Raw genomic sequence first — 27,216 nt, 5'->3', positions numbered from 1 at the left:
AAATATATATATATACACTCATAGGTATACCTTAGCCCGAACGGGACTAAGCATCTATTAGCTCGTACAAAGTTCACCCCTCGTTGACTCCCTGGCCAGGTGATCAGCTCGCATAAAGACCCACTATTTTCAGGATAAGCCGAACCCAGAGTCGCCCCTGACCTTCCTACGTAGGGATAAGCCGGACCCAGAGTATTTATTCTGCACCCGCTTTTTGTTTTTGGGGTAAGCCGAACCCAGAGTATTTATTTCGCACCCAAACTTTAGTTCGGACGGAACGGTTAGCCGAACCCAGAGGATATTTTCGCAGTCCGGCATCCGAGCTAAAGCAAAGGAGATAAGCCGAGCCCAGTATCTCGCTCTCCGATTAAACACACTTTATTAACACTTCGTCCCGAATTGATGTTTTCTACCATCAATTAATAAAAATTGTCTGTTGTAAGCCGGGAGACGTCTCGCCTCTGACACATTTTTCAGATAGTAAAACAATGATTAAAGCAAATCTCTTATTATAAAATTTTATTCCAAGCGAAATTCAAGCTCGTCCGTTACATTGCTGCTAGGTATTATTAAATAATTAAATAAAACATCTTAATTCCGAACTGGTGCGCCGTTCGCAGCGATCTCACGAATGCTCGACTTGAGTCGTTTCGGCATTGGCCATAGCAATTGCAACCCAGTCTTTTCCCAATCCTCCGAACGAGTCTCCAACGCTCTGATTTTTTGTTCAGACTCGTCAAGCAGATCCGTAGTCCTTTTCCTTTTCGCCTTGAGCAAAACAACTTCGGATTCCAGAGTCCTCAAGCGTCGATCGATTCTGCCTCTCTTCATATGAAAGTACTGAAGATCTTGAGTCAGTTCTTGGTGCGAACCCTCGATCTGCATACGCAAAATCAACAAGCGGGTTAGTACGAGGAAGACAAGTTTCGATCGCTTACAAGGAAAGGAAAAAGGAAAAGAGGGTAACGGTTACCTGACGGAAAAAGGCGTCCGCCTCGGCAAGTTCGGCATCGGTTGCGCGCCGGTTAATGTAAAACGGTTTAACTTTGCCCGGAATGAAGTCGCCAATTAAGGCGGGATCCATGTGCACTGGCTTCCGATCTGATTCACTTCGGCATTCGTTGCAGTATGCAACAAGACATGGCGGCAAATCAGCTATCTTGCCAAACCCATTCTTAATCCAATCCTTTGGGTGAGATTCCAGCATCTCAAGTTTGAGTAGCAGATCTCGCTGTGATTGTTCTGATGCGGCGAGACGATTGGAATATTCCGCATGGCGATCCTCCACCTCATGAAGAAAATCGATCAGCTCGCGTCTCTCTTCTGGTCTAACCAGGGCGCTCTGATGTTCGGGAAATACGCCATCCCTCTTTCGATAGCTTCGGCATTCGAGAACGTTGGCACATCGTTGCCAACCAACGGGGATTCGACGCTGCTAATCGAGCTCGACATTGTCTTTGGTTGAAAAGCTTTCTTGGATGTTTAATCCGCAGGCAGCATTGGTTAGATTTATACACGTCTTGGGAGGTAAACTATTTAGGAAAATTGGGAACTTTCCATGCCGAATTGGAAAGTGTGCATCTTTCTCAAAATTGTCAATTTTCTTTTTCAACAAAAAGGAAACAATCTTGACAAATAAGTTCCAAAAGAAGAGTGGGCCGAACGAGTCGGCAATGTTCTACAAGGGTATTCAAACCCATACTTAAATAAAATCTGAAGCGAAAGCAAAACAAAGAAAAACACAATTTTAAACGTTCACGTCACCGGATAGATCTGCTTGAAAACTCCCGGCGTTTGAGCCGAAGGGATGCTCAACGGATTCTGGAACCGTCGTTTCATCGGTCGCTGGGGGAGGAAATCCATAACCGAGCTGGTCCGGGGACATGGTAAGGTCATTATCATTCAGCTCAAGGACATCGATCGCAATGACAGTCTTCTCGGCTTCGGCCTTTTTCTCGTCGATCTCCCTTATTCGCTCTTCAGGAATGACAGCCCCATTCTCAATCAGATATCGTACAGCTCCCTGTACTCCGGTGGCTTGGTTCAGCAGGTCTTCTAGAGGGCGAACTTTCGCCTGCTCAACTAGATAGGCCTTGAACTTGTCTAATCGGTTTTGCGCTTTCTTCGCTGTTCGCTCCACCTTATCCCAATGATCTTTCCGAAGTCTCTTAACTTCGAATTTGAGCTGAACTTTCAGCCCTTCGCATGCCTCTTGCAGGTCGGCTTTCTCTTCCTCCAGAGTAAGCGCTCGGGAGTTCAGTTCGTTAACCTTCAGATCGGAATTGGCAATGATGCCATCTTTTTCTGCAATAAGCGCCTCGAGTTCCTTGATCCTCTCGTCCTTCGTCCTGTTAGCGGCTTGGATCTCTTTTGCGCACTCTGTCACCTTTTCGAGTTCGAGATCGGACCCCTTGCTGGTTTTGACCTGCCTATCGTATTTTTGAACCAGCGTATTCATCTTGGCGGCAGTCTGGAGATCCAACGAATATGCGTCAGTCTGAAGCGTAATTGGACAAATGAAATTTTAATAAGAATTGATAGTAAGACGAACCATTAAGTGCGATTCAGCGACGTCAAGGAATGCTTGCTTGAATTCCAGTTCGTCAGCTGACGGAAGAATTCGGTTGGAAATCTTCAGAGCCCGGAAAAGTTCGCCTGAAGCCTCGCGATTGGTCACCAAGGGATAATTGCCGAAGTAATTATAGGCGAAGTGATTCGTCTTGTCATCTTTTCTTTCAAGGCGAAATCGATCGGCGGACTCCAGTCCGGCTTCATCAGCCGAACGTTTGCGGCTCGGTAACGGATGCGCATCGGTGGCTGGCTCGACATTGATTTGTTTGTCTTTGTTCGTTTTCCTCTTCCTCCTTCTAGATCCAGCTTCAAGCTGGGGAACGTCTTGTTCTTGGTTCGGTGGATCGGCGTTCTCTAAAGCCAAAGGAAGATTTTCTTCCTCTGCAACATTTGATGGCTCGATATCTTCCCCGCGAGCCTGAGTAGGGTCGGTGACGGTCTGATCTGGGGTAGGATCTACTTCGGTTAAACCCTGGGATGGACCGATCTCGGCCTCAATGGCAGCTTGAGTTTCTCGGCGAACGATCTGAACATCTTTTGATTCCATGACACGGCATCCGGCAGGTCGTCCTAGCGAACTGGCGAAACTTGGAAAATTCGTTCTAGCTTTGCCCATTGCTGTTTCGACACGGATACGGGTAATAAAGTCCCACCGACGATTGTTCCCGGTTAACAAAGCGTCTCTAACAAGAATATAGTTCGGAGCTAGGCGCGTTGCACAGAACGGACGATCTGGAAGCAGAGACACGAAAAAGTTAAAACTGGTCAGCAGTGCCGAAGTCAATTGAAATAATAGAAATGTAAATCTACCAGGATTTTAATTCCACACTCTCCGGTAAAAACCCAACGGGTTAACAAATGAATACTGGTCGACGCGGACGAAGAAGTATTGATTCATATACTTCTTGAATTTATTCACTCGTTTGCCGACGAGGAAATTATGAGCCGGTCTCATGTTCACTTCCCAGCGATTCGGACTCTTCGAGAGCTTGAAATTTCATAGCTGTTCGAAAGCTTGAACTTTAAGCTCGACTCCGACTTCGGCTGTCACGGTCAAGGCAGCCATGAAGTTACAAATAGCTCCGGGTACGAACTGCGAGATCGCTATCATCCGTCTTTGAGCATAAATTGAAATCAACTCCGGGATTGGGAATAGGAGGCGACACTCGGTAAAGTAACCCTCATACAAGCATACATACCCTTCTGGGGGGCTCCAGGGGCGTTGGTCGTCTCGAGGAATCAGAATTGTGACGTTGCTATTGAACAAGCCACACGAATTTAGCATTTCGTTCACAGTTGTGGTCGAACTCACACTCTTTTCGCCTCCAATCCGTCCTGCGTGGTCAAACAAAGGGTCGATATCCTCGATCGAAAATCCTAAAGGTACGAACCGATCTTCTTCCTCGTGACGAACTGATGACGGCAAGGTTGGGCCCACCTGCGAAGAAGAGGCTCCTGCTGTACAGCGGACCAAATTTCGCGGGACTTCGGAGGCCGATCTACTTGATTCCCCGATCTGCGCGGAGCGATCAGGGTTGAGCGTTCTTTGTCGGGAAGTACGACGAATTAATTGTTCGCTTTCTGGCGAAGAGGCAGGTTCCGAGGTGCTCGCCATATCTTGAGTTCGGAGAGTGTGGAAGAAAAATAACGAAATAAAACGGAAGAGAGATCGGAGCAGATTACCTGTTGCTGTTGGCGAAAAATAAGAAATGAGGATAGTAGAAGCGTATTTATAGAGCCGAATGGGCGGCAACCCTACGAAAAAGTAATGATGACCTACGCGACTCTTCGAATTCCGAGCTAGCGGATGTGACGGAAACGACACGTGTCGCCTGGACAGAATGCGGTGAGATGATTCGGGGATCTGAATAAAATCAATTAAAACTTTATGGATTAGATTGGATATTTTCTTTCCATAGTTCAAAATATTCGAATTAAATCTCGAATATACTGAACTGGGGGGGACTAATTGTTGGTGCGGGATTTAGCACCCCCATCATACCGAGCTAAACCAGAAATGTTAATTGATTATCTAACCGGGAATCCGGTTAAGGGATCGATTAGGTTTTCGGGAATCAGTTCGGATAAAGAATAGTCTTGGAGAAGAAGGAACCGACATCTACTTCGGTGCGGCGGCCGACTCAAGCAATAGGGCAGTTTTCCATATTTCACTTCGTCTGTTAAGGAAAGTTAATATATTATGAGATCTCTGAACATGTATAAATAAGGGAGACTTCTCCATTGTAAATCATTCAGAATCTAATACAATAACCGAGTTCTCTTTTTGCTCTTTACAACCCTAGTTCTTTCGAGCTCTTCTTCTTTACTCCTAATTTCAAGGCTTAGATCTATTTTCTAGAGAGATAGTTCTATTGAATTTGTTCCCCTCCATAAACAAATTCATTGTGGAAACCTAGTTTCTACAGCGTACATAAAACTCAAAGTGTGCGACACCAAAGTGAGAACCCAAAAAACAAATTTACAAGAGAGAAGACTAATTAACCTCATCATGCAAAAACAATATAAACGACGTATACGCGGATATGTTAATTTTTCTAGTTTCAAATAGAAATAATGTTGTGAGTGCACATATGAGTTGGCATCTTGACATATTGTTCCGTGACGTACGGCCAAGATTAGGTTTCACGGGATAACACATATAAAACACAATCATATACCCTCTTCATTATCATGTCTCCAATAATGAAATCCATATTTGTCCTCAATCTCTTTTTTCTTTTTTCCATTCTAAAATATACAATCTGCCAGACAAAGCAATCTTTCATTCACACTGGTAACCCATGTTATGCGGTTAAAAAATAGACACAGCCGCTAAAAAAAAAACAAAAAAAAAAACTCAAAATTTGTATCCATACATTTCCAACACAATTTATCGTTTCCTTGATCTTCTCTGTATATTTAAATACCACACTTAAACCTCCGAATCCATTAGCACCTACAAAACAATATAATCTCAAAAAAGAGAGAGGATGAACTCATCCTGTTTACGAGTAATATTACTCTTAGGTGCCATTAATGCCGTCGTTGCTTTAACAATAACCAGATCTTCAACAATAACCAAATCTTCATCAATAACCAAATTTTCATCACTTGGTCATGTGTTCCAAATCTGTAAGGGATTGTGTCCGGGATGTGACCACGACTCCTTGCAGTTCTTGTTCCGACACAACCTGGTTCGTGCCGCCAGATTCGAACCTCCTTTGATGTGGGACAGCAGGCTCCAGAACTACGCTCAAGGGTGGGCTAATCAACGAAGGGGGGATTGTGCTTTGAGACACTCTTTCTCCAACGGAGAGTCTAATCTTGGTGAGAACATCTACTGGGGATTCGGCGCCAACTGGTCTCCGGCCGACGCAGTTGTTGCTTGGGCTAGCGAGAAGAGGTTTTATCATTACGGCTCCAACACGTGCGACCCTGGTCAGATGTGTGGCCATTACACACAGATCGTGTGGAAGAACACGAGAAGGGTCGGGTGCGCACGTGTGGTATGCGACAATGGTGGAATCTTCATGACTTGTAACTATGATCCTCCCGGTAACTACATTGGCCAAAAACCCTACTAATCATCATTCATCTGTTGATCCGATTCTCTCAAGTCATCTTATTTTTAGTTTGTATTATGACTTTTTGGGGAAATTAGGCGGGTGTATTTGTGTATTTTAATTGCTAGATTAATAGAAGTCTTTGTGTGGGGTTTGTGATATTGATTTATGTATCTCGATTGTTATAATTGATGGTTGTAATTGCATTAACGGTTATTCATATATCCGTAAGAATGCGCAGTATATATAAAATATAAAAAGATGATGTTTTTTATAAGAAATTCCAAAATGAAAACGGGGAATAATACTATTAGTGTTTCAACATGGTCTTATATATAAGTACGTAGCCTTAATTTAGTTATGATCTAAGAAAATTAATAGAACTATGGAAGGTCTTTAATTTGTATACCAAAGAAAAAAAAAATCATTTGGGGACATGACCATCACAAAATGAAACAACAAAATGTTCATAACACCACCAACTTAAGATCCACACGATGATAGATTTAGAAAGAAACAAAAGACACAAAAGAATAAAAACATAGATTAAGAAATCACCAACGTTAATTGAAATTGAAAAGCAAAGTGTTAGACAAAGTTAGTAAGGCTTCTCTCCAACGTAGTTACCCGGAGGGTCGTAATTGCAAGTGATGAAAACTCCTGCGCCATTCTCGCAGACAACTCGAGCGCAACCTAGGAGCCTGGTTTCACGCCACACGATCTGAGTGTAGTGACCACACATACCGCTCCCTTCACACGAGTTGGTCATGTGGTTGTAGGACTGAGCCTCTACGGTCCATGACTCCACTGCAAAAGTCGGTGTAAAGTCTGAGCCACTTCCCCAGAACAAGTTCTCACCGTATGGACCGGTGGAGTGGGTCATGGAGCAGTCATAACGCCTCTGGTTAGCCCACCATGCTGCGTAGCTCGCGATCTTTTCGTCCCACACCAGTGGAGGCAGACCTGTTGGGAATGAAAATGTTCTAGTCAACTACAAAGTTATTAATAATTTAATTTGATCCAACAATTATGCAAACAATATATCAAATTGTTCGTTTTTTAAGGTAGTCCATTTCCTTAGATCGTGTTTCGTGTATATATTAAGGTCCCGAACAAAACAAATTATATCTGGTCTTTTAGCTATAAGAAAATAGCAGAATTATTAAGGAAATATTTTTGTTAATATTACATTTATACAAATCTATCCCTAATATGATATTTTCAGACGTAAATTAATTTGGCCTATAAGAAACTCCTAAACAAAACTGATCTTAAGTTGTATAATAATCACAGAACTACCACCATTTAGTAGACTGAGCAAAATGTAAAGTATAAAATGTAAGATAAACCATACACAAATTATCCTAATTGTCTTGTCATGATCATATAATTTCTTATGAATATGACAACAAAGATTACAAAGATCCCAAGTGGCCGTTTATGTTGTTTATGCTCTCATAAGTTCTTAACTAATATCACATGCATACGGTCTTAGTTAATTTAATTCTATAATCAAATATACAAAAAAGTACCTAGGCCGCTTCGGACAGTATTATGTGGATCAAGAAATTGTTGTTCGAACGAGCCCGTGGGTGGTTGGTAGGTGGGAGGAGGATGATAGAGGATAGGTTTGGGGCTAGGAGTTGGGAGCGGCTTGGGTTTTGCAACGTAGGAAGGAGGGCTCGGGACTGTAGGTAACCGGGGACGGTAATAGTCTGCATGAACGGCTTGGATGGCGACCAAGAAAATGGCAACTGCGAAGAGTATGGTTTGGGTTGATGTTGTAGTCGCCATCTTTGTGTTCCTTAGATTTGGATGGTGGAAGAAAAATGATTTGATGAGGTTGATTATATATATGTTTTAAAATTAGTCCGCATAATTAATGATGACTAAATGCAATTTGGGAAAAATGTCAACTAGAGAAGTGGCTTCCATGTTCGATTATGGTTACCACTTACCACTTGTCGCTTTAGTAAAGAAGAACTTGTAGATATTTAACCATGCAAGTAGGGTTGTTTATTTATTATTCCATAAATATATATAGACTATAGATAAATAACTCATAAATAAATCAGATTGAATTGAAATATTAGAAATAAATTTTTTTATAAGAAAAAAAAAATTAAAAAAAAAGCAGCAGGTATATGTGGAACGGACGGCTAGGATTTTATGTGACAACCGAAAGGTCGCATGAGGGGGGGAAGTGGCGTGGATTACTTGGAGAATGTCGTAGTAGGGGCCCATTGGACTTATCTGCCAAGTGTTGACACGTGAGTAGCACGGCAGCTCCACCGTAAAAAGCCGTAGACCCTCACCACACCATACCACATTAAAAAAAAAACACACTCAAACTCTGACACACCGAGGTTGACCAAATTACTGTACCTAACCAAAACAAAACAGAGAATCGAACGAAGAGCAACGGAGACGGAGGCTCTGTCGTAAAACTATTGACAACACCAAATTTACTTCCCGTCGCCGGCGGATAATTCACTCAGACCATCGGACATGTTATTTTCTCTCTCGCTTGATATCTAATTTATCTTTCTATTGGTTACGGAGTGAGTCTATTCGGATTTGGTTAGGGGAATTTAGGGTTTCGTGCTTTTATACTCCTAAGGATGTGGATGCTTTCTCCGAGGGTGTTTCTCCAGTCTAATTAATGTACTTTTGTGCTGTTTGCAGATCTCAGAAATTAGGGTTTTTTTTTAATTTCTAGAGGAAGTAAGGGAATATGAAGAGGAACTTAGAGGGGAACGATGACGACAAGCCTGAGCGAAAGCGTCCTGCTCTTGTTAGGTCTTTCTCTGATTTTTTTTTTTAAACCTAATTGATTCTGCAATTTTCTAAAAGACTTTTTTTTTGCTGGTCCTTTTTTATATTCTTATGATGCAGTGTGATTGTTGAGGCTCTGAAAGTAGATAGTTTACAAAAGCTTTGCTCGTCTCTGGAACCTATCCTCCGCCGAGTTGTAAGATTTTGTTTACTTTTTCTTTCTTGCTCTGTTTCTCTGTTGTCTTTTGTTCTCTGTCTCTTTTAAAACTTAGTTATGAATCAGTTTGCGTTATTAAGGTCTTAGTACGGTATTGTTGCTGAACAGGTTAGTGAGGAAGTGGAACGTGCTTTAGCAAAATTCGCACCTGCTAGGCTTACTACTGCAAGGTACTATTTTGTTGAATGGCTAGCTTACTATATAACTGAGTGACCCTTGGATAGTGTTATGTGCTTGCTTTAGCTCATTGGGAATTAGATACTGTGTATCCTGAAATGTATGAGGACTTTGCAGTTCTGGGTCTTCTCCGAAACGAATTGGATGTACAGATGGTCGGAATTTGCAGCTGCATTTCAAGTCTAGGTTATCTCTCCCATTATTCACAGGAGGGAGAGTGGAAGGAGAGCAAGGTGCTGCTATCCATGTTGTATTGATTGATGCAAACACTGGCCGTCCTGTGACATTTGGACCCGAAGCTTCTTTGAAGCTTGATGTTGTGGTGCTTGGGGGTGACTTTAACAACGAAAATGATGAAGACTGGACTCAGGAAGAGTTCGAGAGCCATGTTGTGAAAGAGCGTGAAGGAAAGAGACCGTTGCTTACTGGAGACATGTGTGTTGTTCTCAAAGAAGGGGTAGGCACTTTGGGTGAGGTAACTTTCACAGATAATTCAAGCTGGATTCGAAGTAAAAAGTTCAGACTTGGTTTGAGGGTTGCCTCTGGTTATTGTGATGGGGTACGCATACGTGAGGCAAAGACAGAAGCTTTCCCTGTTAGAGATCATAGGGGAGAATGTATGTGTTTTCTTATCGTTATCTCTTTGTGACTTGTACTTGCACACTTCTCTTTCTTCTGAATCAATGTGTTTACGGATTGTTGTGTGCAGTGTACAAGAAACATTATCCACCTGCTTTGAATGATGAGGTGTGGAGGTTGGATAAGATTGGTAAAGATGGTGCGTTCCATAAGAAGCTAAGAGCTGCAGGAATAGTTACTGTGGAAGGCTTTCTGAGAAATTTGGTCAGGGATTCTGCAAAATTACGAGCTGTAAGTACCTATAACGTGAAGCTCATTGCTATTGGATGACAATAATTATTCAATTTACGCTCATGAATAATTATACTTGTCTGATGTGTGTTTAGATTCTTGGAAGTGGCATGTCAAATAAGATGTGGGATGTGCTAGTGGAGCACGCAAAAACATGTGTCCTAAGCGGTAAACTTTATGTCTACTATGCTGAAGATTCAAGGACTGTCGGCGTTGTGTTCAATAACATTTACGAGCTAAGTGGCTTCATTTCTGGGGACCAGTACTTATCTGCTGATTCACTCTCTGAAAGCCAAAAGGTCTGTTACATTCTCCTTAACTTTGGCACTTATTTGCTTTGTGCTGGTTGGTATTAGTATTCTGGTAAACTCTGATTTACAGATCTTTGTTTTACTGATGTTTGATTCTATAATTCACTTCTGTTATATGTATGCGGTAGTATAATTTTTTGGTGTTTAATTCTGAAAGGTATATGTGGATGAACTGGTGAGGAAAGCATATGAAAATTGGAACCAGGTTGTGGAGTATGAAGGCAAATCTCTTTTAAACTTCAACCAGCCTGGGAGGTCGGATATGTCTCAGACTGATCCTGCAGCGACTTTTGCTAATTACTCTTCCACCGCTGCTGCTGGCCATCCAATAAATGTGACAGTAATTCCATCTACAGTGCCTCCTAATCAGTCTTCATTGCTTTCAGAATTCTCAGTTGGAGGTTTGAAAATCAGTCCCGTATAGATCACTAAATCGTATAGATATTGCATTCTTGGTTCTGTATCATAAGATTGCCTTCCATTTTGATCTCTACGGCAGGATATAATCAAACGTTGGCAACAGCGCAGCCTCATAACCCGCAAGAACAATTCGACAACGGTTTGCAGCAAGATCAGTTCATGGGAATACATCAACATCAACATCAAACTCGAACTACCATAGAGAATGAAAATGTAACGGGGTTCGTCTTTGGTCCTCTACGGTCAGCCACAGGCGGGTACCAAGACATTGAATCCTCTCTTGATCAGGAAAATCTTAATCCTTTTGAAGACTGGTCAAAACATAATGAGGGCGACTTTTTCTCAGAGGAAGAAATCAGGCAAAGAAGCAATGAATTGTTAGCTAATGAGGACCTGCAAGAGCTGCTCCAGCTCTTCAACATGGGAGATGGCAATGAGGAAGATGGGTTTGCTTTCCCATCATTTATGGATAATACACCGACGATGCAGGGATATGAAGAGGAGGACCGTGGGCGATCAGGAAAAGCGGTTGTTGGGTGGCTAAAGATAAAAGCTGCAATGAGATGGGGATTCTTCATCAGGAGGAAAGCTGCTGAGAGGAGAGCACATATTGTGGAGCTTGATGATGATGATGAACAATGATGATGAATGGATAGATGATGAATGGATAGTCAGGTTGCTTGCTAGTATATACTAATAGTAGACCTGTACAGTTTAGGAATATATGTCAACATCACTAACCGATATAGTCAGGTTGCTTGCTAGTATGCTTGTGGTGGGCTACTTACTAGCATTGATAATTCTATGAATCTCTCCGTTCCACCATTTCTTTGCAAAGATTGATTTGGAGAGATCAGTTTTTCCATGAATTTTTTGCAACAACTTCGACAATTTTTGCAAAGATTGATTTTCGCAGTTTTCACCTTTGGTATGAGAGCAAAAGGAGTCTAAGATGAGTTAACCGCATATGGAGATCCTCTGATCTCTCTTCTCCTGTGATTGAAACTCAGAGAAGTTTGATATGGCTTGTTCCTTGATACGTAGAGCATTTGAGGATGTTAAAGCATCTTCAAGAACACAATAGAGTATATGACATAGCTGAATAGATTAACACAATAAGAAACCTTTTGATTACATACATCATTCTCGACAACGTTTCTATGACCAGGCTGAGGAGACGTCATTGTTCCGGTTCCTCTAGAAACAAAACTTTCAGCTTTAACAAATAGGCCACAGAAATAAACTGTCGTCCCTTATAATTAAATCAAGCTGAGTTAGTAGAAGCAGGAGGAGAAACAAATAGTAAACTCTTGTTCGTACCAATTCTCTTCTATTTACGAAAGAGAAAGTGATCTTAAATTAACGAACCAATTAGAGCAAGGAAAATAAATAGACTTAACAAATCGAAATCAAAGCCAATAATAATTATACTAAAGTACCATAGAATAAAACAGCATACAAGAGATTAAAGTACCATAGAATAAAACAACATACAAGAGGAGTACACCATACAAAAGTATGACACGGTACTTCAAGCATTCTGATGAGTACACAATACAAGCGTACACCATACAAAAGTAAAGTATGGCACGGTTCAAGCATTCTGAAACACATTCATCAGAGAGTAGCAGAGAGAGCCTCGTTGATAGACACTAACGTAGGGACCTCAACCATAGGATCATACCACTCAACTTTCCCCCAAATTTCACAAGTATTGCGCCTTTCAAGCGCAATCTCCGCACACCAAAGCATATCCGTACTGACGTGAGGGCGGTTCCACAAAACAACTAGCTTTCCACCATAATTAGCCATTTTAACAAAAGGATCATCCGGAGGTAACTTGGGTAGTCCTACCAAACCCATCACATTGCTCCACGTTCTTACCTGAGGGTCATACCATCTCAGAACTCGGTCAGAAGCAAGCGAGTACAAAACATCATCTATCTCGCAATAACAATCTGAAAGCAAATATTGAGACATGGCTTGTCCAACGTTTTCCCAGCTACCTTCCACTGGATTGTAACCAACCATGATCCCCCAATTCCCCAGGTAGACTTTTCCGCCAATACATGTACTTAGGATGATAAGCTTGCCTTGTGCCAAGCTGCAATGGATAGGCACCAGATCACACGCTTGTTGTGTTTTTGTTGTGTCTAAAACCGTGAAGGAGTTCTTCATGGAATGATCCGCCGGGGCATCATCATCTACTTTGTACCATCCTGCTACGTATATCTTTTGATCAAGGACGCTAGCAGTAACTGTACTTAGCTCCACTGGCAAGCTTGGAGCCTCGCGCCACGTGTGAGACGTACAATCCAGAATCCAGACACTAGAGGAGGACGCTTTACCGTTGGATGGGGTTCCAAGGTTATAGATATCAGAACCAACCGCCACGAGGTTTCCATTCGTGACCAGAGGAGAATGGGGAAATGGGACTCTAGCCAAAGCATAACCACTTGACTTCATCGCCTCCTCCTTATCACTAAGGGTTCGATCAGGTTTCCGGCAGAGGGTGAACCAGGCAGGGCCCTTTCCGAGAGGATATATATCCATGCACACATAGAGACGACTCTCCATGCGTCCCAAGAGTGACCGTATCTTGTAAAGGCCCGGTGAAGACAGGAGAGATCGAAAGCTCTTGGAGACCATTGAGAGAATCGGATAGTATAATATTGGGACGCGTGCGATGATTAACAATATCAAATCATCGGGAAGTGACGGATTTGGGGTCGATTGCGGCGTCGAAGTCGTTGTCTTCCTCAATAGCAAATCATCGGAAAGTGACGGATTTGGGGTCGATTGCGGCGTCGTAGTCGTTGCCTTCCTCTTCTTCTTCTTGTTCGACGACGTCGAAGTCGTTGTCTTCCTCTTCTTCTTGTTCGACGACGTCGTAGTCTTTGGCTTCCTCTCCATCTCTTTTTACTTGCTCGTTAGAGATCGGTCGACGTCGTCCTAGTCGTTTCTTACTTGTTCTTTAGGGTTCCTCGATCTTTTTATTAGGAAGAAGAAAACAGGCAAGTTTTTATTAGGGTTCCTCGATCTTACATGTGTGGGCTTTATGGCCCGTTGCGTAGACTTTGATAATTTTAAACAAAAAGTTTTTTGCCGAAGTTATTTTTACAGAGAAATAGACTGAGGGGATTTAAATAACACATTTTTATTATTTGGTGTATTTTTATTCCAATCCGAAACCATTGAATATTAAACTTCCAAATAAAAAAAAATTCGGGTTTTTTTTGGCATTTTTCTCCCTTATAATGACACATTATTTTGGTCATGAATAAACTGTACTACACACATTTATTGAAAATATGTATAGAGGTATCAACTATTTCATATGTGTCATAGTAAATTAGACGTATTCAGAATAGTATATTGTTGAAATTTTGAGAAGCAAATTCCAAAGGAAAATTGCAGGTAAGTAAAAAGTCACGGGGATGCTTGACTAATCACTCTCTCATGCCTTTGTATTAGACCATCATTAACGGGAAGGTTGCTTTAAAAAAAAAATATATATATTATTTTAATTAAATTTATATATTTATTAATTTTATTAATATTAACCAGTATTTAAGTGACGGTTGTCAGAAAATTATGAGAACCGTTTTCTCTGGAAGCAATCTGAGCATCTATTATCTTCCTTTCTTATTCTCTCTCTTCCTTATATTAATTTTCTATTGAAGAGTATTTTAATACACAAACAATTACATATCACCTATTAGTATATTTCCCAATTTCTGAACCTTCCTTAAATTGGAACACACATTGCAAAAACATTATTCTAAACTTCCAATTATATACTAATGATGCGAAAAGAGTTTTAAAAAGGAAAAAACTTAGTTAGGTAGTTGTACCGAGATCTTGATTGAAAATGTATATAAAAGAGATTTTTTAATTTTATCATCCAATCAACAACATATATTTAAAGAGCATATAAAAGAGCATTTAAAAGGTGCATATGCACTCATATGCTCTTTTCCTCTATGCTCTAAACATTTGCCAAATATTTACCTCTAAAATATGAAAATATATTAAAATAATTTATATAATTAATTTATTTCATAAAAGATTTGAAAATTTATAATTTCATAAACACAAATTTATTTGTTATAAGATAGTATTTATCACTAACTTATTAATGTTACTATTTAAAATAATATAATAAATCATGTCAAGCTGGAGTAGATGAAACCACCTTGGTTTACATATAACCAGTTGGATCTCGAGATGGGTAAGCGTCCGGCTATTTAATTATCAGCCTTGGTTTCATAGAATTGTTGTCTAGAGATCCTATTTCCTCTTTTTTGGTTTAACATTTTTATCTTCACGACGATAAATCATTAGATGAAACAGTATACTTTATATTTTAAACCCATATATTATATGCATTTGCATTAGATAAATTGCCCCATTAATTGAGAATGGTGTTCTTTTTTTTTTGGTAGAAATTGAGAATGGTATTCTGTTTTCTTCTTCATATGATTAATTTGTTTACATGTTTCTAATATACTTATTTTAATGGTAATCCCATAATTATTATTTAAAGGAATATCTTTATGTAATATTTTTATTGTTTAAATTAACAATATTTATATATCTTAAAAAGGAAATATATTACTCATTTCCCTCTCTCTCTATCCTAACATTTCTTCTCTCTATCCTATCCTTTCTTTTCTGATCTTTCTATTCTCTGAACCCTAATTCTCAAATTTCTCCTCACAATCTCAATTTTGCCGATCATAGAAAGCGAATATACTGAGATGTCCTTCCAAGAACATATTTGGAACCATCATGATCTATATGTCTCCTCAACTAAAGAGCAGCAACAAACATTGTTTGTTTATGAAAATAAAGAGGTCTTCAAAGCTGAAGTAAAATTTGTTCCTGCATTTCTTAGGATCTTTGTCGAGATCTTAATTAATGTTGCGGATAATAAACAGAGAGATCCGTCTATGGATAATCTTGCAGTTTTAGTCGATGATGTGAAGGGGTGATAACTATTTCCAATTCAGGGTCAGGAATTCCTATTACAAAGTTGGATAATGGGTGCTATATACCTCATTATTTGTTCCGTCAGTTTTTTACAACGAATAAAAAGCTTAGTGGTGGAAGAAACGGCGTGGGTGTTAAGCTTACCAACATGTTCTCCTTTGAATTCAAGATTGAAACGCTGAATTAATAGTGGCGTCATTTTTTTCTCTTGAACAGTGAATGCACAATCTTCTTTGACCAAGTCTGAACCCATCAAGAAGTGAAGAAAAAGGTCCTTGGGCGTCGAATATTAATTCATCTTTTATGAAGTTACCATAAGACATTCGCGGATTGAGCCGACCAATTTAACATTTGGTTGAGCAAATAAATGATTTTAGAAAACTAAATAAAAAAAAAATTACACAAATATCTTTGACTATCTATATATACATTTTTGGAGACATTTATGAAATAAATCCTGAAGTTCAGACATATTTACAAGCATGCCATTGACATTTCTATTTTTGAAAACAAGATTTCCCATCCTAGATAAATTTTAAAAAAAATTGGAACCACTCCCTTCCACATTAAGTATTAAATTTATAATTAATTAAATTAATATTAAGTTTATAATTTTACAAAATAATATTTTCTCCATACACAATTCAGATTGTTTGTAGAAACTAATTAAATTAATTAATATTAAGTTTTGAAAACAAGATTAATTAATTATAAAATAATTATTTTTTTGGAAATAAGATTTCCCATCCTAAATAAATTTCCAAAACAATCGGAACCACTCCCTTTAACATTAAGTATTAAATTTATAATTAATTTAATAAATATTAAGTTTCCAATTTTATAAAAAAAATGTTTTGTCCATACACAGTTCAGTTTATAATTAATTTAATTAATATTAAGTATTTTACATAAATTTGGTTAACTGTTATAGGAGCAAATGCCATTAACTTCGGTGTAATTGTTCTACATAAATTCTGAATTTAAACAACCATTCAAAAAAACTAACTGTATGATTTTAAAGTTAACAAACATATTTACCATTCAATTTGATATCTTATTCAAGGAATAATAATAAAATATAAAAGATATTGCTTGTTCACATACTAATTTTATTTTTATTACGTATTTAAAACTAATTTTTACTTTCACGGGTTTCATATGATGAATTTTTGCGGATTAAAATTCTTTGAACATGTTGCCTCACCCGCCTAGCATGGCGGGTTTGGACTATAGAACCAACATTAAAACTATTAGTTTATCTCATATATATTATAGATTTGTAATCATAGTTTTGAAAATTAACTTATAAATTATTTAATATATGAACTGCAAAATATTACACATACTATAACACATTCTTAATATTCTAAAAAAATAAAATAAATACACATAAAAATATATACTAATATACTATATAGGCATATACATCTGTTTAATTCTAGAGAACAAAACAAATTTTGAATTTATGTTCTATCTAATAACAAATTTACTGTAATTAGGTTATAAACTTTATAAAACGTAAGAAAAAAAAAACTCTAAACAAAATTATAAATTAATTAAACAAAAGTTAATTAATTAAGAATTTGAAAACTAAATAACAACTAGATCTTCTTCATTTGAAAACTAAATAACAACTAGATCTTCTTCCACCATTTCTTTGCAAAGATTGATCTGGAGAGATCAGTTTTTCCATGAATTTTTGCAACAACTTCGACAATTTTTGCAAAGATTAATTTTCGCAGTTTTCACCTTTGGTATGAGAGCAAAAGGAGTCTAAGATGAGTTAACCGCATATGGAGATCCTCTGATCTCTTCTCCTGTGATTGAAACTCAGAGAAGTTTGATATGGCTTGTTCCTTGATACGTAGAGCATTTGAGGATGTTAAAGCATCTTCAAGAACACAATAGAGTATTCACATAGCTGAATAGATTACAATACATCATTCCCTTAGGTTCATCAAAATTGGAAAATTCTGGGAAAAAAAAATTCTCAGATAAACCTAGACTAGTAATATAGAGACAGAACCCCAAAAATCAAACTCTAGAAGCAAAACACTGAAACATAATTTGATCGAATGTTTGAGGAAACTGCATTATGTTTCCAGGAAACTAAACGGATGACCTACGAAAGTACAAAAACTTATCTTTAGCACAGCAGTCAGCAGTAAGACAAGAAATCTTGGAAACAATCTGATTATTTTCGTATTGATATTAATGTCTTCTATTGATTAAAGACCCAATAAATATACTCATTACCCAACTTGTGAAAGACATGTCTCTTGTCTCAAACTTTTTTCAAAGCAAGTAGTAGGAGAACCAAACAAGCAGATGTTTAGACCATGCAGCACGTAACATGTCTACACGTTTTAGTATATAAAATGGAGTCTACGGCAAGAATTTGTCACAACATTCTTTAGATTATTAGATTAACTGCTAAGTTAATGTTTATGAACTTGTTTATTTATATAAGTTTTCTGCAAAATTGTTATCAAAAGAGAAAAAAAATTACACACATATAGTGTATATGTAAAAATATGGATTTAATTTTTGTGAAGGGGGTCAATAATTATTTTTAAACAGATGAAATGGAAAAAAACAACTGATAAGTGTGATGTTGGGGAATCGAACTCGGGTTTGAGGGGTCACCCTTATAGGGAAAAACCAACTTGGCTGCAGAAACTTCAACAATTTACATGCAAAAATACCTATTTCTATAATTTACCCAGGTCAACTGACCCACCTATTTCCTATTTAGGTCCGCCACTGTTTACAGGAGGGTCTAGAGTTTACATGCGTGTGGGGGACTGATTCTAAGAAGGCTGGCACTTGGATCCTTTGCTTAATATGAAACTTGTCAATAAAGATGGTCATCACAAGTAGGGAGAGATCTTAGCTGTGTCCCATACTTATCTAGAAAAAAAGCGACGATGGTCAAGATTAAATAAATGTATAAAGAAGACATTTTAACAAAACCGCGTCTCCAACTCCAAAGTCACTAGCCATCACTTTCCACCTTACAGCTGCCCGAATCAAGACAAGCCCTTTTTCTTCACCAAACCAAACCTATCGCCCGGATCGAACCTTCCTCTCTTACTGCCTCTGCTCTTACTATAAATACCATCAATACGACATCACCAAAAAACCCAATAAATCTAAACTCAAAACACAAAAAAAAAAAAAAACAAAGACAATAATATATAATATCTAGGCAATGGCGGTGATCAATTACTCCATCACCCTGTTGGTTCTTTTGGTTGCTGCTCTTATGATATGCTCTGTTTCCGCCAACTTTCAACGAGACGTAGAGATAACTTGGGGAGATGGACGTGGGCAGATCACAAACAACGGCGATCTTCTCACACTCTCTCTTGAAAAAGCCTCAGGTTCAGGATTCCAATCCAAGAACGAATATTTGTTTGGTAAAATCGACATGCAGATCAAGCTCGTTGCCGGAAACTCAGCTGGAACAGTCACCGCTTACTATGTAAGTCCCTCCTTAATTAGCACTTAGTGTTGTTTTCTAAAGTAAACATATTTTTAGAGTAGTTTAGGCTAAATGTGTTTTTTTTTGGATTTATAGTTGAAATCTCCTGGATCTACATGGGATGAGATTGATTTTGAGTTCTTGGGAAATCTAAGTGGCGATCCTTACACACTTCATAGCAATGTCTTTACACAAGGCAAAGGCGATAGAGAACAACAATTCAAGCTCTGGTTCGATCCCACTAATGATTTCCACACTTACTCTATCCTCTGGAACCCACAACGCATCATGTAAGCCTTCTTTCTTGATCCCAACATTGTTAAATAAAGTTAAAGGATATCGTATAAACTAAATAGAAAATCCAAACCAAAACAGTCCATCTAATACTAGATTAGGTTTTACTTTTGTTACTATTATTTATAAACCAAAACCTATATTTTTTTTTTCTTTTTCTTAAAACCAAATATTGAACAACTCTTTTGAATATAATCTTGTTTGTTTTTTCTATCAATTCAGATTCTCCGTCGATGGGACGCCAATAAGAGAATTCAAGAACATGGAATCTCAAGGAACTCTGTTTCCTAAGAACCAGCCGATGAGAATGTACTCAAGTCTATGGAATGCAGAAGACTGGGCCACAAGGGGCGGTCTCGTCAAAACCGACTGGTCTAAAGCTCCCTTCACCGCTTCCTACCGCGGTTTCAACGAAGAAGCTTGCGTCGTGGTCAACGGCCAGTCGTCATGCCCTAACGGGTCAGAACAAGGGAGTAGTGGTTCGTGGCTGTCCCAGGAGCTAGACTCGACGGGTCAAGAACGGATGAGAGGGGTGCAGAATAACTACATGATCTACAATTACTGTGCGGACGCTAACAGGTTCCCTCAAGGTCTTCCACGCGAGTGCTTATCTGCGTAAAGCTTTTAAGCAACATATCCAAAGCCTTTAAAACTAAATACTATTCTTTCATTCATCATATAAACTTTTAAGTATCAAATGTTTAGTTACATCTTTCTTCATTCTATGTGAGTATATGTGTATTTAAATGATACATCACCTTCCCAATTGAACGTACGTAGTAACGTAACGCACCATAAGATTTTTAAATTCATAGACCAATGTGAGAACAGATAAAACAAGAGAAAACATTTCATCTTTATTCGAAAATGAACAACGTAAACGCTATGTAACTTTTCAAAGCCGCCGCCCGCATGGCCATGAGGTCTCGTCCAGCTCTTAACAATGTGAATTTCTCATGCTATCCTTAGGAACTGTTGTGTCCTATTATTGGATACATCTTGTACTTGGTCCAACATGATTGTATATTTCTAAGGAGGTAAGGTTATGTTATTTTCTTGTCCGTTTTGTTTGTTTTCTTCCGTTATTTATAAAATTACTCTCGTACTTTCCTAAGTTTGAATACATATCAAACCACTAGACTACAAATTCCGGTTTTTATTTAATTGTTTGCATTACCAAACAATAAGATAATGTCATAATCTTATTTACATGATATTAACCTTTCACCTTCTCTTTTTTGTTTTGTTTTGTTCAACAACTTTTCACCTTCTCTTTATTCACTTAATATATGAACCACTACATCAAAAGCGATTCCCTATTTATTTACGTCAAAATAATCTGATTTTACGGTCTTAGCTGTTAATCAACAACAATTTCATGCATATATTGTTAGAGACTAGAGTAGTATTCCATTTTATTATGATATGAAAAGTAAAAACGAAAATTTTCTAATTAATTAAACATCATTTTCTGAGAATCTTATGATTGCTTCCTCAAGAAAAATAAAACTATAAATTATATGCCATTTGCCCATAAAATACATGTATATACATGCTATTTGACTATTAAATAATTAACCTAATTTATTTAACACTTGAATCTTTCAACCCTTCTGATATAAATGGTATTCTGATCGAAGCTAATGTTGAGCAAAAATAAAATTATTTTGATGACATATATTATATACAGTATTATATTAAAAAGGGACAACAAAAAAATTCCACGAACCTGTCTGAGCTGAACCGTGTAAGGCCGAATAATTCTATATTTAAATATTTTACACCCAAAGTTTAAGACTACCACGTCGATAATGTGCCTCCACGAAATAACTCTCTTTATATAACCTCTTGTGTACGATTCATCTAAATCCATCGACAAATACTTTTATCTCACGGCGAGAAACAACAGAGAACCGGGGAAAAATGGCGTTTTTCGCAACCAAAGAGCCTCTGTTGTTGTCTCTCCTCCTGGCCATTGGCTTCTTCGTGGTGGCTGCATCTGCCGGAAACTTCTACGAGAGCTTTGATATCACTTGGGGAGATGGCCGTGCCAACATATTGGAGAATGGGCAGCTTCTCACTTGCACTCTTGACAAGACCTCCGGCTCGGGTTTTCAATCCAAGAAGGAGTACTTGTACGGTAAGATCGACATGAAGCTCAAGCTTGTCGCTGGAAACTCCGCTGGTACCGTTACCGCATACTACGTACGGAATATCCTTGTGAAATTGTTTGATTTTCAAATCTCTGATATATTATATTAGAGTTGTCTTCATCTTAAAACCAATCGTTAACATAATATATATTTTGTGTGGCAGCTTTCGTCTAAAGGAGCGACATGGGATGAGATTGACTTTGAGTTTTTGGGAAATCTCACAGGACAGCCTTACACAATCCACACCAATGTGTTCACCGGAGGTAAAGGCGACCGCGAGATGCAGTTCCATCTCTGGTTCGATCCCACCGCGGATTTCCACACATACACCGTCCACTGGAACCCTATTAACATCATGTGAGTAAATCGTCTATATGAGCAATATTAATTTACATTTCCTATCATTTATTACCAAATGGTTTTGATAGAAAAGCTTAAGAACTTTGACACGTCTAATACCATATTATTCTTCTTTGATGTGATCCTTGGTTATGCTCCTTTTTTTGTAGAAAAAAAAACCCATTTAATTTTTTCTCAACGTCTATTATTACTCTATATATAGTTATTGACATAAATGCGGGTTTCTTGTGTCTGAAGCTTCCTTGTGGATGGGATCCCAATTCGGGTGTTCAAGAACAACGAGAAACATGGGGTGGCTTTCCCTAAGATTCAACCGATGAAGATATACTCAAGCCTCTGGGAAGCCGATGACTGGGCAACTCAAGGCGGCCGCGTGAAGATCGACTGGAGCAACGCACCATTCAAGGCCTCCTACAGGAACTTCAACGACCAAAGCTCATGCAGCAGGACATCTAACGCAACATGGGTGTCTTGTGACGCAAACAACAACTCGTGGATGTGGACCACTCTGACTCCACACCAGTACGGACAGATGAAGTGGGTGCAAGACGAATACATGATCTACAACTATTGTACTGATTATAAGAGGTTCCCCCAGGGTCTAGCCAAGGAGTGTAATAAACTTGAATGATCGTTCTTTGAAAATTTTCAAGCACTTTATCAATAACTTATTTTATTTTCTCTTCGTTTTTATTTCATTCTTGTGATGTTACTTTGTTCTTTCTTTTGGTTTTCTTGAGATACGATTATACATATATGTAATCTTCCTGAGAAAATAATGTTTTGTTACACTTGTTAATCGATAATAAATTCTATATCGCGATGCGGTGTGAGCGTTAATATGCCGTACAATGAAAGCAACATCGATGTGCTTCAAAAAATGCACACGAAAAGAAACACACAACAATCAAAACAACAGAGTCCCCTGTTTGTACTTCAAAACACCGCGAGATAAGTAAATGATATCCATTTACAAATATAGTAACCACCATGATACTAAAATTCTTATATGTTTTCTTCTAAAATTTATGGACTTATGGTAGTCATTGGTTTAAGATTTGCTACGTGGAATGGCCGAATGGGTAAATGATTAGAGTCTTTTACATTGTGATGGGGGCTGGTAACCCATAAACGTATTAAATGGTTTTTTTTTTTAATCGTTGTACATGAAATACTTTATTTGGAAACTCTATAGTACTAAACCAATATCTTTGACTCTTTTTTTTCTTTTTGTTTCACAAAACACTTATTTTTGTCTAACTCAATGTAAAAATTCTTGACATGTTAATATTGTGAAACTCAGAAAATAGTAAAAAGTACTCCCTCTGTTTCATAAAGTGTGTCATTTTGACACAGTTTTTTTGTTACAAAAAGAGTGTCATTTTATATTTTCAATGCAGTTTTTAATATTAAATCTCATTTTTATCCCTACTATTTTACCTTATTAATTAGAAAAAGAAATTGTTTTAGTGTATTTATAAAGGGTAAAATAGAAATTTATATAATTTTCTTAATCTGTGTGTATTGTGTCAAAATGACACTCTTTATGAAACAGAGGGAGTACATGTTTCGATTTCAAAGTTTAATGAATGCGATGGTTGGTTCAACTAACTAATAGGGCCTAACATTAAAGACATTAAGAGCCACATTTAGGAAATGAATTTGGACAGTCCAATTTAAAGCACAGAACGTGTCTCTCTTCGACAATGATTTCTCAAACTAAGGGGGAGGTATTGGTTTAGGATTTAGAAAGAGTTTTAATGACTTTGTGTTTTTAAAAATCTTGCTGATTTTTTAAATCATAGAAAATTAGAAAGTAAAAATGAAGGATTCTATAAGAGATTGTTTAGGAAGTTATTTTAAATCTTGCTGATTTGTGTTTCCTAATCTTGTAAAATATTTCATAAAATCTTTCAAAATCTTTCTATTTGATGAAAGAGTTTTCATGACTTTTGTTATGAAGGAAATGTTATAAAATCCTAAACCAATAACACAAAATTTGAATTCATTAACAATCCATGATTCTTTTGTTTTAATTGAATAACATAAAACTTTTAATGACTTTATAAGACTCTTAATCCAATAACACTAGATTTATCAAGATTTTAGATAACTTTTTACAAATCCACAACCAATAACACCAAATTTTTAAAGAGTTTTAAAAAGTCTTGATTGAATAACAACATATTTTACATAACTTTTAAAATCATTCAAATTCTTTCTAAATCCTAAACCAATAACCCCCCTAAATTGCTATTTTCGATATCCAAGGGTATATATTTCGTTTCATATAATTCAGTTACATTTCCAGAATTTACAAACTTTGTTCAAGTATCCAACTCTCCATAATGCCAAATTTTCCTTCATTTTTCATCCAATTTGTCTTCAAAGGAGAATTCAACAAAAATAATAGCCACAATATACTAATTAATTTTGAAATTCAGTCTCAAGAAAATACCACTCAAGTCAGACGCTGTGGTTTGGAGTTTGGGACCAATGAGCTAGACACTTGCTCGTGTAGTTTGCATGTGGTAAGCTTGCAGATAATTTCTTACCAAATAGTAGTCTGGTCATCTCTGAGATTAAGCACTTTGCCGATACTCGTACCGGTAAGAGTAATTATAACTCATGTCCCTATAAAATGCTTTGGTCTCTGGCTTGAGGGGATGTACGGTAGGCCCGAAATCTCTTAGTAATTCAAAAAAAAAAATTATAACTCATGTCCAAACAACAATTTTCTATACTTAATGTGCATGACAAATATCAAGAGACAATGTTTAATTTACAGATAATGACTTAATGAAAATGGGTCCAAACAACAAACACAAGTTAAGATTAATTAGGTTTTGATATTGTTGAATAGGATGGTATAGATCGAGTTGTCATTTTCCCTATTGATTACTAATCTGGTTTAAGTCAAAATCATATCGTTTAGACCCCACTCATGACGATATATGAGCACATTACCTTCTCTAATCTCTATCAATCCGAGATGTCGTCTGACCGTGAAACTGTCGTAAGAATTATGAAAATTTTGGGTTCTATTCTAGCCTAGAAAATAAATACAACGAAAAAAATGTTATTAAAATAAAATAATAAGTCATCAAAAATTTCGGTATTAGTATATAAAATCCAGAAAAAGCATGAGAAAGCTATCTATATATCACTTTTAGAGATAAGGACAGCAACTATAATTAGAAAGTACTTACGTATCAAATTCATAGGAAAACAGTTAGATAATTATCAAAAACATTCAATGCCAATGGAGAAAAGTCCAACTGTATTCTTTTTCAATCTTACTCATACAAGTGATCTGCAAACTGCCGCGTACATATATTAAATATTTATATATATCCACCTGCCAAATCCTTTCAACTCCAAACCATTCTGTATATATGTAATCTTATACAATTACAACATTTATGTTACAGTCTTCCTTTTGTTCTCATAAAGATACATCTAGAAATCTTATAAAAGAAAAGCTGAGACAGAGTTGGGGATCATAGGATTAGTCATTAGTGTGAAAAAATTCTTGGTAAGAAGGAAGGTGAGATGGTGAAATTGAGAGAAACAGAAGTGATCCTGAGAGTATGTATCGTCTTTCTTCTTCTCCTCACTGCTTGTTTGATCGGTATGGATTCTCAAACCAAAGAGATTGCTTATATCCACAAGAAAGTGAGTTTCAAATATTTGGTTGCTCTCGAGTAAGTCCATTATTTTCCTTTATTTTTAATCAAATTATATAAGATCTCTATATATGTGTAACTTATATAATCTCATCTCTCTTTATACAATCTTAATATCATGATTCATGAGATACCTTGGAACTAAACCATCAATGTCTTCAAAACTCACGGAAAAGTCACAATTGTATTTAAAACTAGTAGATTTGAGTTTTTATGCGCTCTGAAAAAGGGGTAATAATTTCACAATTTTTTTTGGAGTATTATTTTAGGAAAATTTTCTGTTTTGGTTAAAATCTACATAAAAGTGACTTTTTGAGCAGTGGGGACTGCTACTCTTTTAATATTTGGGTACGGTTTAACAAACTCTTTAGATATCATCCCACAAAAAAGTTAAAAAATAAGTTTTCATTTTATAATATGTTGGTGTTTTTGTTTTGTGATTATTATTAATTAGAAGTGTGTGTGTGTATATGACAGGGCTGAATTATACATAGATGTTGTGGTTGCTGCGTATAATTTGGCTCAGTTAGGACTCCATTGGCACAGTGTTGAACAAAAGACTTCCAATACCAAATGGTTCTCTTACCTCTTGGATCAGGTATGTATAACTCTCTTAATTTAGATCATCGTTGATGATACTATATACGTTTATGTTGTGATGAAAAATGTAACTAAAATAGACGGCGGCCTACGTGGTTTTCGCCGGGACATCTGCCGCGGCGCAACACTCATTGCTGGTGGTAACGGGTTCAAAAGAGCTTCAATGGATGAAGTGGTGCTACAAGTTCACAAGGTTCTGCTTTCAGGTGGGAAGTGCCATCATCTTAAACTACATCGCGGCAGGCCTTATGGTCCTCCTCTCTTTCATCTCCGCCTTCAACCTCTTCCGCCTCTATTCCCCTAAGCGTTTTTTTCGCTTAAAGTCCTCCTCCTAATTAAATTAACTACTGTGTTAATCATTTTCTTAATCCGGAATAATGTTGATCAATGTGAAGAAAAAATGCTGATTAAATTATTGATTCAACTCTTAATCTCAATTTTTGTATTTTCCATTATGCATGTCCAATAAGTATCACCAGTCTATTGCTTGAGAAAATAGGTTTGTGCGGTGTACGTATCTTAAGTCTTAACTTACTTTTATCAGTTGGGTACTAAAAGTAATAAATTTCCCACCACTTTTTTTTGGGTACTTTATAATGCTTTGATGGTACATACTAGACCGATCACTTTCTTGTCGTATACTAAGATTATGATATGATAAAAGGAAGGGAGCGGTGATGAGAAAATGAAGGGAGCTCATATATATATGAAAGTTTACAGAGAAGGATAAAAATATGGAGAAT

The 27,216-nt window shown here is 37.4% G+C and overlaps 6 protein-coding genes and 1 pseudogene across 10 annotated transcripts; 5 read left to right on the top strand and 2 right to left on the bottom strand.

The window, feature by feature from the left end:
- Positions 1-5,507: 5,507 nt before the first annotated feature.
- LOC104730840 (pathogenesis-related protein PR-1) lies at positions 5,508-6,415 on the top strand. The gene has a single exon (XM_010450070.2). It carries the CDS (start codon positions 5,562-5,564, stop codon positions 6,153-6,155), a length of 594 nt encoding a protein of 197 aa, XP_010448372.1. The 5' UTR covers positions 5,508-5,561; the 3' UTR covers positions 6,156-6,415.
- A 170-nt stretch (positions 6,416-6,585) lies between these two features.
- Positions 6,586-7,958, bottom strand: LOC104730839 (pathogenesis-related protein PR-1-like). Its single transcript, XM_010450069.3, has 2 exons — positions 7,667-7,958; positions 6,586-7,097 (listed from the first exon to the last, which is right to left on the bottom strand). The coding sequence occupies exons 1-2, from the start codon at positions 7,926-7,928 to the stop codon at positions 6,733-6,735; spliced, it is 627 nt and encodes a 208-aa protein (XP_010448371.1). The 5' UTR covers positions 7,929-7,958; the 3' UTR covers positions 6,586-6,732.
- Positions 7,959-8,455: 497 nt separating this feature from the next.
- LOC104730838 (calmodulin-binding protein 60 D) lies at positions 8,456-11,819 on the top strand. 4 transcript variants are annotated; one of them, XM_010450067.2, is made up of 9 exons: positions 8,456-8,644; positions 8,820-8,928; positions 9,030-9,105; positions 9,235-9,296; positions 9,421-9,920; positions 10,013-10,173; positions 10,269-10,472; positions 10,642-10,885; positions 10,984-11,819. In XM_010450067.2, the coding sequence occupies exons 2-9, from the start codon at positions 8,894-8,896 to the stop codon at positions 11,544-11,546; spliced, it is 1,845 nt and encodes a 614-aa protein (XP_010448369.1). In that variant the 5' UTR covers positions 8,456-8,644; positions 8,820-8,893; the 3' UTR covers positions 11,547-11,819. The 4 variants fall into 4 exon arrangements, with proteins under 4 accessions (XP_010448369.1, XP_010448367.1, XP_010448368.1 ...); XM_010450065.2 differs by having other exon boundaries at positions 8,458-8,644; positions 8,820-8,933; XM_010450066.2 differs by having other exon boundaries at positions 8,458-8,695; positions 8,820-8,933.
- A 486-nt stretch (positions 11,820-12,305) lies between these two features.
- LOC104733299 (F-box/kelch-repeat protein At4g25710 pseudogene) lies at positions 12,306-13,893 on the bottom strand (annotated as a pseudogene). Its single transcript, XR_015574346.1, has one exon. The product of XR_015574346.1 is annotated as an F-box/kelch-repeat protein At4g25710 pseudogene (transcript).
- A 5,075-nt stretch (positions 13,894-18,968) lies between these two features.
- Positions 18,969-20,440, top strand: LOC104730837 (putative xyloglucan endotransglucosylase/hydrolase protein 23). Its single transcript, XM_010450063.3, has 3 exons — positions 18,969-19,380; positions 19,477-19,670; positions 19,897-20,440. The coding sequence occupies exons 1-3, from the start codon at positions 19,108-19,110 to the stop codon at positions 20,291-20,293; spliced, it is 864 nt and encodes a 287-aa protein (XP_010448365.1). The 5' UTR covers positions 18,969-19,107; the 3' UTR covers positions 20,294-20,440.
- A 1,038-nt stretch (positions 20,441-21,478) lies between these two features.
- On the top strand, positions 21,479-23,027 carry LOC104730836 (xyloglucan endotransglucosylase/hydrolase protein 14-like). Its single transcript, XM_010450062.3, has 3 exons — positions 21,479-21,879; positions 21,991-22,184; positions 22,425-23,027. Exons 1-3 carry the CDS (start codon positions 21,598-21,600, stop codon positions 22,816-22,818), a joined length of 870 nt encoding a protein of 289 aa, XP_010448364.1. The 5' UTR covers positions 21,479-21,597; the 3' UTR covers positions 22,819-23,027.
- Positions 23,028-25,451: 2,424 nt separating this feature from the next.
- Positions 25,452-26,969, top strand: LOC104730835 (CASP-like protein 2C1). The gene is made up of 3 exons (XM_010450061.3): positions 25,452-25,891; positions 26,351-26,471; positions 26,554-26,969. Exons 1-3 carry the CDS (start codon positions 25,740-25,742, stop codon positions 26,806-26,808), a joined length of 528 nt encoding a protein of 175 aa, XP_010448363.1. The 5' UTR covers positions 25,452-25,739; the 3' UTR covers positions 26,809-26,969.
- Positions 26,970-27,216: the final 247 nt, after the last annotated feature.

This window comes from Camelina sativa, chromosome 12 (genome assembly GCF_030686135.1).
Source record: "Camelina sativa cultivar CO46 ecotype springtype chromosome 12, ASM3068613v1".
NCBI lineage: Eukaryota > Viridiplantae > Streptophyta > Magnoliopsida > Brassicales > Brassicaceae > Camelina > Camelina sativa.
Note: the sequence above shows the minus strand (reverse complement) of the source record. Positions and strands in the feature narration are given on the sequence as shown.

Coding starts and splice junctions, on each gene's coding strand:
- LOC104730836 (XM_010450062.3), top strand. CDS start 21,598: ATGGCGTTTTTCGCAACCAAAGAGCCTCTGTTGTTGTCTCTCCTCCTG. Junction 21,880..21,990: donor GTACCGTTACCGCATACTAC/GTACGGAATATC, acceptor TTTGTGTGGCAG/CTTTCGTCTAAAGGAGCGAC. Junction 22,185..22,424: donor TGGAACCCTATTAACATCAT/GTGAGTAAATCG, acceptor TTGTGTCTGAAG/CTTCCTTGTGGATGGGATCC.
- LOC104730839 (XM_010450069.3), bottom strand. CDS start 7,928: ATGGCGACTACAACATCAACCCAAACCATACTCTTCGCAGTTGCCATT. Junction 7,098..7,666: donor TACTGTCCGAAGCGGCCTAG/GTACTTTTTTGT, acceptor CATTCCCAACAG/GTCTGCCTCCACTGGTGTGG.
- LOC104730837 (XM_010450063.3), top strand. CDS start 19,108: ATGGCGGTGATCAATTACTCCATCACCCTGTTGGTTCTTTTGGTTGCT. Junction 19,381..19,476: donor GAACAGTCACCGCTTACTAT/GTAAGTCCCTCC, acceptor TTGGATTTATAG/TTGAAATCTCCTGGATCTAC. Junction 19,671..19,896: donor TGGAACCCACAACGCATCAT/GTAAGCCTTCTT, acceptor CTATCAATTCAG/ATTCTCCGTCGATGGGACGC.
- LOC104730840 (XM_010450070.2), top strand. CDS start 5,562: ATGAACTCATCCTGTTTACGAGTAATATTACTCTTAGGTGCCATTAAT.
- LOC104730838 (XM_010450065.2), top strand. CDS start 8,869: ATGAAGAGGAACTTAGAGGGGAACGATGACGACAAGCCTGAGCGAAAG. Junction 9,297..9,420: donor GCTAGGCTTACTACTGCAAG/GTACTATTTTGT, acceptor AGGACTTTGCAG/TTCTGGGTCTTCTCCGAAAC. Junction 9,921..10,012: donor TAGAGATCATAGGGGAGAAT/GTATGTGTTTTC, acceptor TGTTGTGTGCAG/TGTACAAGAAACATTATCCA.
- LOC104730835 (XM_010450061.3), top strand. CDS start 25,740: ATGGTGAAATTGAGAGAAACAGAAGTGATCCTGAGAGTATGTATCGTC. Junction 25,892..26,350: donor AAATATTTGGTTGCTCTCGA/GTAAGTCCATTA, acceptor TGTATATGACAG/GGCTGAATTATACATAGATG. Junction 26,472..26,553: donor TCTCTTACCTCTTGGATCAG/GTATGTATAACT, acceptor TAACTAAAATAG/ACGGCGGCCTACGTGGTTTT.